Source organism: Mastigoproctus giganteus, chromosome 10 (assembly GCF_048544385.1).
Source record: "Mastigoproctus giganteus isolate SK-2022 chromosome 10, ASM4854438v1, whole genome shotgun sequence".
Taxonomy (NCBI): domain Eukaryota; kingdom Metazoa; phylum Arthropoda; class Arachnida; order Uropygi; family Thelyphonidae; genus Mastigoproctus; species Mastigoproctus giganteus.
Window position 1 is genome coordinate 181,263,567 of NC_143584.1, and position 15,953 is coordinate 181,279,519.

At 34.3% G+C, this 15,953-nt stretch overlaps 1 protein-coding gene across 1 annotated transcript in view; it reads right to left on the bottom strand.

Moving 5' to 3' along the window:
• Window positions 1-6,516: 6,516 nt before the first annotated feature.
• LOC150079591 (cation-dependent mannose-6-phosphate receptor-like) overlaps window positions 6,517-15,953 on the bottom strand; it is a 100,673-nt gene continuing 91,236 nt past the window's right edge. The window contains exon 7 of the mRNA XM_090383561.1: window positions 6,517-6,778. Within this exon, the coding sequence (XP_090239687.1) occupies window positions 6,719-6,778 (60 nt within the window). The 3' untranslated portion in view covers window positions 6,517-6,718. The remainder of the gene's footprint in view (window positions 6,779-15,953) is intronic.

The window sequence follows — 15,953 nt, forward strand, 5'->3', positions numbered from 1 at the left end:
TATACTAAGATGGCCATGGTGGCTAGAGCAGATTAAAATCATTTTAACAGTTCCCACATTTGTAGAACTTTTTTGCAGGTTGAAATAAGCTTGAAGTGAACTCCCATGCTTAAGTTTGGCTAAGGCTACTTTATAAATTCATCTGCTCTTTCAGGAAAATTAAACCTAGATCTCTCCAAATAGGTGGCAATATATTGTGCTGAGTAAGCTGCTGCAGAGCAGTTTAAATTTCAGATAGTACTTATTGGTGACTCCTTTGAACATATGTGCTACTCTAGTATACTTGTTTAACATTTCACTCCCGAATGAATTTTGAATGGCTTGTAGGCCAAACTTGAAGAATAGTGATTGCATCCCTCCCAGATGATAGTTATGACTATTCATAATAATTCATGCTGTAGAATGCTGGCTTATGCTATGCAGGAGAACAAAAAAGATGAGACCTGCTACAAACATATAGTGACATTGATGCATAAAGATTAAGTTTTTAAATATAACCTGTGCTCTGTCAATCTAGAATTATGTGCCTGTTAGGGATAAGCTGCTTGGGAAACATTCTAAATTAATCACATGGCTGACCACTGACATAGAAAGTGTGGAGTGGAAAAAGTAACTGAGTAGTGATGGGTAGGAGAAGTCATCTGTATTTACATAAAAGCGAAAATATGAAGGAATGGGAACAGTAATGCTGTAGGGAGGGTAAATGGTTGCACACACATTTACTTTTGTAGTTCAACATCCCATCTATCTGTGTATATGAAGGCATGTATCCATAGGCCACATATACTGAGATAGCTTTACATTAGGAAGCTCCCACCCATGACTTTATGCATGGCATCTGCTGTTATTATCACCACTTTTGCACAATCTCTACACAAGGACAGCTTTATACTGCAGCATTCAGTGGACTGATCTTCCAGGTGAAGGATGGGGTAAGGGTTCTAAAACAGATGGGAGAGATTAGCAGTTGTGATGAATATTTTGAGCTCTGCAACTTCAGTCACCGTTCTGCTCCAGAACAGTAGCCTAGCCACAGAAGAGCTGCCAGCTAGTACTGTTGAATATATAGAAATTGTAAGCAACATGAGATACTATACCTGTGGACACCTTTCAGCACCTTGAGTCCATGCTGAAACTATCCAGGTTGGTGTTCCAAATACAGTTATCTTGGTGTATGTATATTTGTATAGCTGCTGCAATCCTAGCCCTTTTTCTCACTTGCTAGTCAGTGATGCAATTGTTTAATTGTATTAGTTTTTGTAGGAAAGCTTATTGTAGCATCCATTATTAAATCCTACACTGACAAAGTGCAAGCTGTATTTGCAGGTCCCTAATGCTTTATATCAGTCATGTCTGATCTGCAAATGGCTCACTTCTTCACATCATACAGCAACACAGAGCTCAAGTATTATGCCACCCTCTTCCCAAGCTTAAAACTAGCATGTCACAAAATAGTTTCACACTGACTTGAAAATGGTTTTGATTTTTCTATATTACCTTCCTCAATGTGTAGCAATATTACTACAACCATGTAATAAAAATATTAGTATTATGTAGTGTGGATTATGTAATGTGTAGTGTGGATTTTGTATTTAATTACATGTAAAAAAAATTAATTTGTAAAAACCAAAATTTGTCAACAAAAATTCTTATTTTTAAAAGTGCATAATTGGTAGTAAGAAACTGTCATGTGGCTTGCTCCTTGCAAGCCCATGACCATTGGCACTGTTTTGGTCCTTATCTAGGAAAAGTTGGACACTCCAACCTTTTACTTAATAGCACTTTATACATTTTTGTTCTCATTGAAATTATATTAAACAATTTTGGCTGGTATTTTGTAGTAGCTTGAATTATTATGGTCAACACCTGATTGTGGCTACAGCAGGAAACAGCATGGATAACAGGAATAAATATTGGACAGCAGTGGCAAACAGTGCAATAGCGTGAAAAATCTTTTAATCCCCATTCAAAAAATATGTAATATGGATACAGGATGATGCCAACTAAATGTAATACATCACGTACCGGTATGTAATGTATTACATACCGGTAAATATAATTTAATACAGCGTGTAAACAAATGCTGACATATGACAATTGCATATATATTTGGAGTAAGATGTTATCATTACAACATGAGAATCTATTGAAGTTCTGTAACTAATTGATAACACAAAGACTTAATCAAATATGTCCTCTTCAAAGTATTCTTCCCCTGACTAAATAGCCTTTTTCAAGAGATGCTACTGCATATTCCAGTGTGCCTGGCAATGTTATTTGTACATGGGTCTCAGAATTCATAGCTTGTTTTCAATAATTTCCTTTATATTGTCAAATTTTGGCACCGTTATACCAAATCCAAAATCAACACTTTCATTTCAAGAGTGAACATGTTGATCTACAAATTTCATGTGTATGCTCTGGAGAGTACATACATTGATTTATGTTTTTGGAAATCATTTCTTATACATTCCACATACTGTCCTTTTATGTATAAATTTTCACAATTTTTTTTTAGTACATGCTGTCATTTGCTATGTCTGCCATCTATTAAAACCATGACTACAATAGTAGATATGATTTTAATAGATGGAAACACAAAATAGCTTTAATAATCAGATGAGTAGATCCCACTTGTTGACAATCATTGTTTGGCTTATAAAAAGCCAAATTCTCTGGAATCTAGAAGTTGAGATTGAATTAAGCAATACATGAACATATGTAGAGGATATTGCCATTTTAAAAAAAAAAGTTTTTTATATATTTCTTTTTACAATTTTTTTTCTTATTGATTTTTTTTTTTGACAACTTTAATGGTGGGCATTCAAATTGAAAGGAGTTAATATTTATAGGAATTTATGTACAAAATTTTCATTTTTACAAAACCTCAAAATATAATAAACACTCCACAGAATCCACTTCTATTGTGAATTCACCATAGGGAGCAAATATGCACACATATTTTGGAAACGCACTCAGGAAAGAGTTAAGTGATAAATTTGGATAAATTTCTGCAATTGTGAAATGATGTGGCCTGCATATGATTTAGTATTTCTTATAAAGATAATTTTATAAAATAATCTTTGAAAATGATAATCTCTGAACAAATATGTTACATTGTAATAAGTATTATTTTATTCATTTAGTACTGGTTTTATAGTCAACATTTAATTGAAAATAAATCAGAAGTTATTACTTCTAAATATAGGAATGTGCAGCAGAATTTAAGCAAAAAAAAAAAAAAAAAAGTTCTTTATCAATAATTCTGAATGCTATTCATCAAAATGTTTATGCACCCCAAAAGGTTACCGGTAATGACATGTTAATGTATTTTGCTCTGCTTTTGTTAAAGAATATCAAAACTGGGTTTAGAACCTTATGTTCTTACCATTTATCTTACAATTAGAAAACTATACCTGATTTATTACATACCATATTTTATAATGTCCAGCACGACAAGTCACAGCCATTTTTTTTTTAACTGAAAAACCAGTAAAAAAGTGACATTTATTTACATTCCTATATCAGTATTTAAAAAAAAAAAAAAAAAAAAAAAAATGTAAAACCCCAAATACAGCAAGATAGAGCATTTAAAATAATGCTTTCTCACACGTGTCTACTGAGTGGACAGAATCAAAATATGTGCTTATCAAGTTAAAGAAAGACAGTTTACTTTAACAATTATATTGTTAACTTAAAAATGTATCCAGTGTTATGTCTCACTGCAATTCCTATAATCCAATGCTATTCAGACAGCACACTTGATTATTTATTTAACGTGAAATTGTTTACTCCTGCATCTCAATAGAAGTGTATGGATGTATTTTAAATTTCTATGAACAGGAAGATAAAAGAAGTTATATATGTGCATACAATCTGAGTGAATGTACAGTAATCTCCAAATTTATGAAAATCATGTGTTCCTGAGAAATATGGCGGCTGTTCAAAAATACATTTAATCACAGAACAGTTAAGCACCAAATGAATGCATATGCACACACTGCTCTTGAATATAGTCATCCATCACATTCAGATGGGTGGCAGAACCACAATCATAGGTCTGTTGTAAAATACAGGAAAAATGCCATTCAATTAGTTAACTTCATGGTCATCACCAATTTGGGTCCCCATTTTTTTTCTTTTTTCCCTCCGCAAGGCTTGAAAAAATGTCAGAAATATGGTTAGGACTACTGTGGAGAAGCAAGCACTTCCCATCCATGACACTAACCACTGTGTGCAAATGGCAATGTGAAGTGTTATTCAAACCGAGTGCACCAAAAACAGATGTTTCTTGGACTTGATTATTGAACCATGCATAGCTTGTACTTGCTAATGAATCGTTATTGGCTTAACAATTCATAAGGCTGATAATCCAGAAGGATTTATTTGTACTACCACAACAATCTGTATATCTACCACTGGGTATAACATATGATTTGATGATAAAATCTGATTGTGCACACACTTCAAACAAGGCAGCCATTTTGGTTCAATCACTTAATGTAAAAAAAAAAAAAGGATAGATGACATGTGCCATAAAAAATAATTCTGATATAGTTAGCTTGATGTGTTTGATGCACTGTTTAATAATTTTGTTTTAACTGCAATATATACATACTGTATAAATAAAAGTGCAGTACAGTATTAGGTTTTGAAATGATAAAAAAGCAATACACCTGTCAAAGTTTCAATCAGAAATCTGGTAATGGTCTTGCCAGATTTCAGATTTTGTACTGTATGGAGATATTATTTTTAAACTTAATTCTTTTCTAAAATTTCTTGATTTTAATAATAATAGTGTATTATACTGTACAATAAATATCAGTAAACGTATTTTCTATATTCAATTAGCAAAAAAATAAATAAATGCAGAAGTAGCAATGCAAATTTTAAAATACTGTACATTAAATACATAATACTGAAAGTATATCATTCTCCTTCATGTCACTTTCATAAGGACACTTAGAATTCCTTAATTTAAAGGTCACAAAGATCAAAGTTTTAAGTTTGTAAATCAAATTTGTGGTGTCAAAAATTCTTGTTCATTAAGGCTGAAAGCTTGTGCTGTAACAGAAAATATTGCAATCATACTTTATTTAGTGGATGGAGCTAAAACTTTAAATTTTATACAGAATTACCTTAAATTCCATAATAACTTCTACACTGTATTTAATGTCATCTAATTTTATAAGATGAAGGTTGAAATTAGTATGTGCTTCTCCTGTGATTATATTTGTATTCATTCCTTAATTGCTGTTCTTTCATTATTAATTGGGCACGAACAACTTATATGCAGAGTGTGATTTGTGTTAAATTACAATTTTACAGAATCCTTTTGAAAAAGTTTACTTTATAAAAATAAGTATAAAGATTAAATCTCTAATATTTAGTTAAATATTTATAATGCGAGTACAGGCAGTTGTAGACCAGTGATATATTACAAGAAATCAAGTTGACCAACTGCTTCTACCTAAATCATTAAGTAAAACCAGTTAATTACTATTACTATATGGGAAGAGACTACAAAAAATTCAAGTTTCACGAATCTTAAATCAAATAATTTGAATATATATTAACAAAAATTAATAAACAAAAACTTTGTAATTTCATAAAGTAGACAATGAATAACTAAGTTTAGATATTTTAATAAATATATATATTTTTTTAAATTTACATCTCTTCAGAAACACTGCATATAAAAGTGCAGATTACTTAAAAGCTTTTAGCCATTTTCCAGATCCAGAGGAGATAAAGAATAAACAACATTATATAAACCTTCATATCTAATATCTTAAATTCATTTAGGTAATTGTGTCATTGTTTATGACATAGTATACATTATTTGTACAAATTTAAATGCACTTGAGAATTGAAAAAAGGAAATAATTTCCAAAAATCAATAATTAAAAAAATAGTTTGGGAAATAAAAAAATCAGAATGTAAAATGTTTTTCTTTTCAACCGCTTCGGATTCTGAGATTATACTCCAATGGTTATGTAAAAAAGAAAAAATTTACAAATTTTCCAAAGTCTCTAGGTTAATTAAACAAAGCACTTATGACTAGCAACTAAACTATTCTCGGTAATCTTACCTAATGTGATCTGACTAAATTAAATCTTAATCAGATTGGCACAATGCAGAAGGAAAATAACAAATTTAATTCCTTCAAAGACTTCCTTATTCATATCATTATAATCAACTGCACTAAGAATTAATGATTTAAAAACATAAGTCTTGTATTTGTAATTGCTAAATGCCTTTAAGCAGGAACGACTATTAGTCTTATATACATTTTTTCATTTAAGTTTTTGTTACTCTTAAAACTTTTATTAGATTATTTTTTTAATATTGACAAATTTTATTCTTATATTTAAAACCTATTAATATAAAGTTAGAAAAAACAGGTATTTAATATTAAGAGAGAAAATGTATAAAATTCTCTCATAACTCTGTAGCTGTCATGAGAAAAATTTCTTTATGAATCACTACAAACACTGTGAGACAAACTCTTCAAATAACTACAGTTAAAATAAGTTTCCCACCCTATCACAAAACTTTGTAAAAATGTTCAGGCACTGTTGTAGAAAGGTACAAGATCAGACTTGCAAACTTCTGAAGTCTTCTGTATAGTGACACCCTAAGGCAACTGAGAACAACTTGCTGTTGATTCTTATGATTTAAAAGTTTTGCCGATTTGCTTTTCTTTTCTGTGTAATTTTTAGATCCTTTCATAACCACTTCCTGATCTGCAACCACTAAAAACAAAAACTGTACCATCCTGTAAATCAAGTAAACAACTTTAATTAAAAATGCATGTATTTATGATATACAGAAAATATCTACAAAACTGCAAGATATGATAAAAAAAAAAAAGTATAAGTAATGTTCATTTCGTCTAACGAAAGATAAAATGTTTCTACTTTGCAAAAAAGAGTTAATTACATAATAATTAAATAAAATCCAAAGGCATAATGCTTTTACTCTTTAGACCAGTGGCCACCAAAGTGGTCGATATTGACCCCCAGGGGTTGATATAACATTGTTAGGGGTCGATTGGGAATCTATAGAAAAATATAAGACATCATTGTATGGGTAATATTTAATTCGGTTAACTTGGATTACCACCATCCTGAATGACAATGCAATTAAGAGTGAATCGTGGGAACAGTGACATGAATAGGACCTGTAAGATGGAGCAAGGTCGTGAAAATAGTTACAGAGGCCAAAATGATGTATTTACCAATAAACGGATGTCGGTGGTTCCCGCCCAGTGGGAGCGACGTTGCAACAAGTGCGCGGTTGCTTATTTACTTACACATATTCGATCCCAGTCTCATTTTTGCGCATCGACATACAAGTGAGCGTTAATGTTCTAAAATTCATCAACATACATATTATAATTCAATCGTTATTCATTCACGAACTGAACTTCTCTATGTTGAAGAGTTGAGTGGGGCTGGTAGTTTTGTACATCCTATAGAAATACGTGAGTAGGTATATTATTTAGACATTACTTTTGCTTACTGACTTCAATTTTAATTATTTTGTTACAACCCCAATAATCACAATGGCAGCTTCAGATTCTAAAAAGAAATGCAGACAACATTCGTTAGAATATTTGAAACTTGGGTTTATTGCTTCATTAACAAATGAAACGAGGCCTATGTGTCTTCTTTGTGAAAAAAACTTTTAGTAACGATGCAATGAAACCAGCAAAAATGAAAGATCATCTTCAAAGACCTCATCCCTATAAGAAAGGTAAAGATCTTGACTTTTTTAAAGAACTGAAAGAGAAATACACACATCGACCAATTATAAAATCATTTATGAAAGCACCTGCCGAAACTGACAATAAACAAGGATTAACAGCCTCCTACAATATTTCTTTTAATATAGCAAAAAAAGGAAAACCATATGCAATTGCAGAGGACATTGTTATACCCGCAATCAAAGAAGTAATTGAAACCTTAATGAAAAAAGATTCTGGCCCTGTTTTAAAATGCTTACCATTGAGTGGGAATACCGTGAAAAGGCGTATTGGTAAAATGGCGGAAGACGTAGAAAAAAAAAAAACTGTAGTATCAGAACTCAAAAATAGTAAGTTCTCCATCCAACTTGTTGAATCTACATTCGATAGTGCTTCTATTCTTGTGGCTTATGTAAGATATAGTAAAACCAAACATCAAATTATTGACGAATTTTTATTTGCAAAATATCTTGAAAGTGATGGAACGGGGATTGACAATTTTTCAGAGATTGGAGGAATATTTAAATAAGTATGATATTCCATTTACTAATATAATAGCAGTAGCCACAGATGGTGCACCTGCAATAGTGGGCCGTTATCGAGGTTTTGCTGCCTTTCTGAAAGAAAAAGTTCAAAGTGTATGTACTATTCACTGTGTTGCACCGAAACCATTTGGTAGCAAAAACTCTCAGTGACGAACTGCATGATACTCTAAGAGTGTGTATTAAATCTATTATTCAAATTAGAGCTCATCCTGTTAAATCGCGATTGTTTGCCAAACTTTGTGAAAAAAATGATGAAGTATCAAACCAATTACTCTTGCATACTGAAGTAAGATGGTTGTCTAGAGGTGCAAGTCTACAAAGATTTGTTGAGTTGTTCGACCCCTAGAGTTTCTTACAGATATTAATTTGTTTTTGAGTGATGAACTGAAGAGAAATAAGAATCATATTTTCTACTTGGCGGACTTATTTTCAAAGTTTATTGACATACAGACCCGTCTACAAGGTAAAGATGTCACAATTATTCAAGCTGGGACAATTCTTTTAGGCTTCCAAGCTAAATTAGCCTTATTTAAATCATCATTTTTATGAAAAGGTTTTCAGTACTTTTCGAATCTATGGCAATTGGAAGTAAAAGATGAAGACTTAGAAATATACACAAAACATCTTCAAAATTTGAGCGATGATTTTAAATTGCGCTTTGCAGATTTTGAAAACATGCACATTCCAGATTGGATTATCACGCCATTTTCTGCAGATATTGAAAATATCAAATGTAACTTACAAGATGAACTTACTGAATTGCCAGTTGATCTTGAAGCTAAGATGCTTTTGGATGAATATAAATATTGTAGAAAAATATCCAAAACTTTCTGAAGTGGTACTCCCCTTTTTGCTTGCATTTCCAAGCTCGTACATGGTTGAAGCTGGTTTCAGCCATGTTAATCCCATTTTAACAAAACAAAGAAATAAGTTAGATATAGAATTGTGTGGCGATTTAAGGCTGAAACTTACTAATTTTGAACCCAACATTGCTAATTTTGTCAAGAGTCACGAAGCACACCCTTCACATTGACAACGTTAGTAAATTGTATACTAAGTTAATAAAAGTCTTATTTTCATATATATAAGGAAGATTGTATTATTGTTATTTTGTTATCTAAATTAAATTTTATATTTTATTTATCCCTCCTATCAAATATGTAATGTTAAGAAGGATGTCAAAAACAAAAACGTATCCCTTTGACATTAAGCCAATATAATAATATATACTACATTATACATACAATAAACACTGTAACTATAAAATAAACAATCAAAAAACTCACATAAGCATCTTTTTTGCTTGTCCTATTATAATTACGTAATAATAAAATAGAGGGGGTCGATAAAAAGTCAAGAAACTCTTGAAGGGGTCGACGGTCAAAGAAGTTTGGCGACCCCTGCTTTAGACAAATTAAAATACACTTCAACTAATCCTTTTTCACATATACTGGGATTGTGTATGTGATTGTTTCTTTTGTGTATGTGATCCACAAAAGAAATTCTAAATTAAATAAACACAGCTTTATTATACACTTTGTGGCCACTTTATTGGTAAGTTAAGGTCATTGTTAAGGTTAAGTGTGTTATTGTTGATTTGATACACCATGGTAATACATGATGTGATCCATATATCCTAGAGACAAAGGGAATTTTCCCAGCAGCATTGTAAAGAAGACAATGTAGATGATACAACTGGCAAACAATGTAACTCAATACCCAAAGATTTTCTGAGTGTGAAATGCTTGTACGTTCTTATATTTCTCCAGTGGCCAAAATGGTGGGTATGCAAAAAATGGAAAAAAAAAAAAAAAAAGTCAAACAATCCAGTAGGCAATTGTGGCTGAAAATCAACAGCTGATATTTGGGGAGAGCAAACTACTAGGATTGTATGGGTTAAGATGTTTCACCATGAAGGAAATAACAGCTCAATTCAATCAGAGAATTCAGCTGAAGGTGTCTGTGAATATGACACATTAAGCATTATAGTAGTGAATGAGCTTACCACACGCCAATTCATTGCTATCTAGACAAAAGTAAAAAAAATGCTTTAATGTACTATGGAGCAAACTGGACTTCGAAATGCATAATGCTAATGGAAAGATTAGAGTACGACAGCAATATGTCTGCCATATAGCAACGAAGCTGTTGTTATTTTATTTATTTATCATTAGTTTTATGAAAACCGCAAGAGGTATTAGTTAACCTATAGTATTAGTGCCGTGCATGGGTTGAATGTCGAGAAGATGAAAGAAGATACTTGTTGATACTAGATTTGAATTTCTGTAGATTGTAATTTTCAGGAAATATGTATGAAGGGGGAATTGTTCCAGAAAATGGAAGTTGCAGGAATAAATGAGGAAAAAGAAAAGTTGGTTCTATATGTTTGAGGTTGAACAGTAAAAGGATGCCAACTGATTGCAGCTTCAAACAGCACAGATTTCACTATAACACGGTTTTCAATTAAGTTTAAGTCAAAAATTTACTGTATATATATTAAAACTCATTCAATAGCCTAGACGTACTCTACATGTAAGCTGTGTTGTCGTAGCCTAGGTATTCATACATATATGCTGCAGTGCCAACTCTATGTCTCACATGCACATGTGCCAATAGCTCCCCTCAGACAGTCAGCAGCAACGTGCAACAGTGTTCAGATTCTTAATTCCATCCAGATGAGACGACGTGATAGCTTTCAAACTTTTCATTTCACAATTTATTTTTTATCCCTTTAAATATGATTGAAGATATATTTGCATCTCTTGGCTAAAAATCACTGACAACAACACGCATTCTGTTTGGCAGCATGTTTTGCCCATTTTGCAAATGATTTCACTGGTTTTGAATCACAAATTCAGACAACTGCCGAAGACATTGTGAAGGTCGCAAAACACTTGGGATTCGAAACTTTGGACACTGCAAATGTACGTGACTGCTGTTGTTGTTATTTGGTTTTTAGGAGCATTAGCAACTAAGACCATATTGCTCCAGGGATATGCAGTGGTCATTCACTGACCTTTCCGCATTTGGTGGTCACAGGCTCGAAGCCCGGTCTAATCAAGAAGCGCGTGCTACGCACTGCTGCTCCTGCCCACCTGGCTACTGAGGCACCCCTATGTGACTGCATTGACTCACATTCAAATGACTTAGATGATGCAACTCTCCACGAAATTGAAGATCAAACTGCATAAGAAGAAGAAAACAATTCTGAAGTGGCACCAAAATAATTTTCAACAGAAGAATTGGAGAAAGTTTTTTGGGTGGGTGGGGGTAGTGACGGCCTGCGAAGCAATTAAGAATGGAAATCCGGATGTCAAACGTAGCACCAAGGTACAGCAAATTTTACAAGATGGGATTCAATACTACAAAGACTTGTATGCTGAGAAAAAGAAGAGGCAACTTCAGGCTTTATTATTGAAATACTTAAACAAAGCTTTTATCTCATCTCTCATGATGTTACCTTTTCATTAATAAAATTTTTGCAATATTTTTAATTTCAAATCCTTTTAATTGGCTATCAAGTGCAAATTGTTTATTGATTTATTATAATTATACCTCAATCAGCACGGCTTCCCATAACACGGAACAGTTTCGGTACCAATTATCAGTGCTATGTGGGGTATTGCTGTATATGATATCAAAATTATTTTATGCATCCAGTTCATTTCTAACCACATAGTAGTATCCGATCAAATTGGTCAGACAAGACTTCCCACTAACAAACTCATTCTGTGTCTGAGCTATTACTGCAGTCTTGTCTAGGTGATCCTGTATCACCTCTTTAACCAGTGACTCCATTATTTTTCCCGGAACAGAAGTAAAACTAACAGATCTATAATTATTTGTTTCACCCTTTGAACCCTCTTTGTGAATTGAAGATACATTTACACATCTCCAGTCCATGAGGGCCTCCCCTGAATCTAAGGATGCTCTCATAATTATGGCTAAGGTTTTGTTTACTTCCCTTGCTGCCTCCTTCATTATAACTGGATAGATTCCATCTGTCCCAGGTTCCTTTTTTATGTTTAACTTCAACAATTTCTCCTCCCCTTTGCTCTCAGTTATTACAACATCACTTAGCTCCCTGTTAGGGTATGAATAACTTCTGGCATGCCCCTCCTTGAAAAACTCCTCGTGTGAATGTAGATGCAAAATACTCATTCAGTTTATCAGCTACTTGAGCAGGATCATCAATAGTCAAACCATCTATGTTAAGTGGTTAAGTGTTAAGGAGTTATTCAGGGAGGGGAATGCCAGAGGTGAATTAAACTCTGGCAGAGAGCTAGATGATTTTGTAATAACTGAGAGCAAAGTGGAGGAGATATTGTTGAAGATAAACATAAGAAAGGAACCTGGGGTGGATGGGATCTATCCACTTATATTAAAGGAGGCAGCAAAGGAAGTAAGCAAACCCTTAGCCATAATTATGAGAGCTTCCTTGGACTCAGGGGAGGTACCCATGGACTGGAGATATGCAAATGTGACCCCAATTCACAAAGGAAGATCAAAGAGCAACACAAGTAATTACAGACCTGTTAGTTTATCTTCTGTTCTAGGGAAATTAATGGAGGCACTGGTTAAAGAAGCACTGCAGGATCCTCTAGGCAAGACTTCAGTTATAGCCCGGACATAGCATAGTTTTGCTAAGGGGAAGTCTTGTCTGACCAATTTGATTGGATACTATGATGTGGTCACAAAGGAACTGGATTTTGAACTTTGATATCATATATTTGGATCTTAGAAAGGCTTTTGATACAGTTACACATGGAAGACTGCTGCACAAATTGAAGCAGTGTGACACTGGAGTCAAATTGCTGCTATGGCTAAAGGGATGGTTGAGTGGGAGAAGACAGAGAATGGTAATCAATGGACATTGCTCTTCGTGGACTAATGTTATTAGTGGAGTCCCTCAGGGTTCAGTGTTGGGTCCATTGTTGTTTTCTGTATTTATTAATGATATTAATGATGGTATATCAGTCTTAATGTTCAAGTTTGCAAATGATACGAAGGTTGGCAGGGTTGTTAATGACACTAATGAGAATGTGCTGCTGCAACAGGATCTAGAAAAGTTGAGCAGATGGGCTGAGAGGTGGCAACTGAAATTTAACATTGACAAGTGTAAAGTACTACATATGGGAAGCAGTAATCCCAAAATAACATTATCAACTGTGTGGTACTACACTGACAGTGGTAGAGAATGAAAAGGACCTGGGAGTGATTGTGCAGGCAGATATGAACTTTTCTGAGCAGTGAAGATGGTCTGCAAGAGTAGCTCATGGTGTTTTGTCAATGATATACAGAATTTTTTCTAGAAGCAATAAGGAGGTGATTATCCCCTTGTATAAGGCAATCTTTGGGCCACACCTTGAGTACTGTATACAGGTCTGGAGGCCTAATTTTAGGAAGAATGTAGAGCTGCTGGAGCGAGTGCAGAGAAGGGCAACAAGAAATAATGAATGGAACAAGGGTTTGTTCTTACAAAGAAAGGCTTAAGTTTTGCAAATTACAGTGGTTGTAGGCTAGGCACCTGAGAGGTGATCTGATTGAGGTGTATAAATCCTCGAATGGTTTGAGCATTCTCAATGCTGATGGGATTCTTCCTCTTGCTCAGAATAATCACCTGAGAGGGCATAAATTCAAATTGAGGAAAGACAGTTGTAGGATAGATGTGCGGAAGTTTGCCTTTAGCCAGTGTGTGGTTGATTGCTGGAACAAACTTCCATCTGTTGTAAAAGTTGACAGCATAAATAGATTCAAGGTAGAAATAGACAAACACTTGGAGCGAGTGGATGGGTGAAATTAGATTTTTTTTTTTGCTGATGCTGCTATATAAGGTTGCTTTCTTGCATCATGTGCCTTTGGACCAATCTGATTCATCCCCTTCCCTCTATAGTTTACATAAGTAAAGAACTCTGCTGTTTTTCTTTACATCCTTTGCCAAAGATTTCTCGTAATCTGCCTTTTCCTGCCTAACCTCCTTTGTGACTTGATTACAGACTAGTTTATATCTGCCATAGGCTTCTGTGTCACTGGATAATTTATAAGCATCCCATGGATTTTTCTTCTCTGCCAAGAGCCTCAATAATTCATCAATAATTTAGGCCTGAACCTTGAACAGTATTTCTTAGTTGGTATGAAAAGCCTAGTAGCCTCCAAAATTAAGTCCCTGAAGGCTTCCCATTTAGAATTCACCACTGGTAACATCATAATTTGATCCCACTGTATAGAATTTAAGAACTGTCTGAGACCACTGTAGTCACCTTTTCGAAAACAAAAACCCTTCCCTTTACCCCTGATGGTGGTTACTTCTTTAAGTAAATTCCACATCAGTAAACTGATCACTCTCGCCTAGTAGTTCCTTATCAGCAAATTCTTAATGCATGAATAATCGCCGCTAATAATCAGATCAAGGGTATTACTCCCTCTGGTTGCCTCTCAAAGATTTTTGCTGTAGAAAACAATCCTCCAATAAATCCACAAAAGTCTTGCTAGTGAGTGACCAACCCAAAAGTTCCAGTCAATATCTGGAAAGTTAAAATCCCTCATCCCAAGACATTCTGATTTACTGGCCCATTCTGTTTCTCTGCACAACTGTTCAATGTACTCATCAGAGTCATTAGGCCTACAACATACTCCTACTCTCATTTTCCCTTTCCCAGTGTTTATGTCACACCAAACAGACCAACCTTGCACTGTCCACCCGTGTCAACTGGATGCACTTCCTTACATTTTATGTTTCTTAAATAACAGCATAGCCCCTCCTCCCTTCCTATCCTGTATGTCCTTTCTGTACACATTGTACTCCCCAAATTCCAATTCTGCACTGCTTATATCTGTGTGACACCATGTCTCTGATATCCCAACAATATCTGCCTTTGATGTCTTGAGCAGCACTTCAAATTCATCAATTTTATTTACTATACTTCTAGCATTAGTGTATATGCAAGTATACATGCACTTGTTCTTACTCTTAGTTACCACATGTATTTACTTGTTCCATGATGACTCCCAGCAGCTCTTAAAGTTCCCAGCAACTTGCTCTCTAGGCTGCTGCTCATTACAATAGAAGCAGTGCACGAATCACTTTCGCCTCTGCCTATCATTAATCTTTTAGTCTGCGAATCCCCCCAATCTGACAGTTTTACGACCCACCTAACACTGCCTTGATAGCATCGGCAAATATTCTTGCACCCTTTCTATTTAAGTGTATCCTATCCCTGTAGAAGCAATCTCTCCTGTTAGCAAGCACAGACCATGCTGAAAAAAATTCTACCCCACAAGCCTTGCACAATCTCTCCAGGGCCAAATTGACTGACAAGGCTCTCATCACATATTCCCTCCTATCATGTCTGGGCAGAATTGCAGACAATTTTCAAATTTAACCCTAACTCGTGACTTTTTTCCAGCATTGACCTGTACTTGTTAAGTAAATCTGCAGATCTCTTACTCTTAAGGTCATTAGTGTCAACGTGTACAACAATATCACCCTTTGTGCCCTTAAAAGGTATCTGCCCTACAACGTCATCAACTTTTGCCCCTGGCAGACATACCTTGTGTGTTGTGTGGTGAGCACTGTCAGGTATTCTGGTAAGTAAATGAATAATCTGTGCAAGGTCGTTAGTAATTTCAAAAGTCTCAGTATCTCTACCAGCTGGATCCGT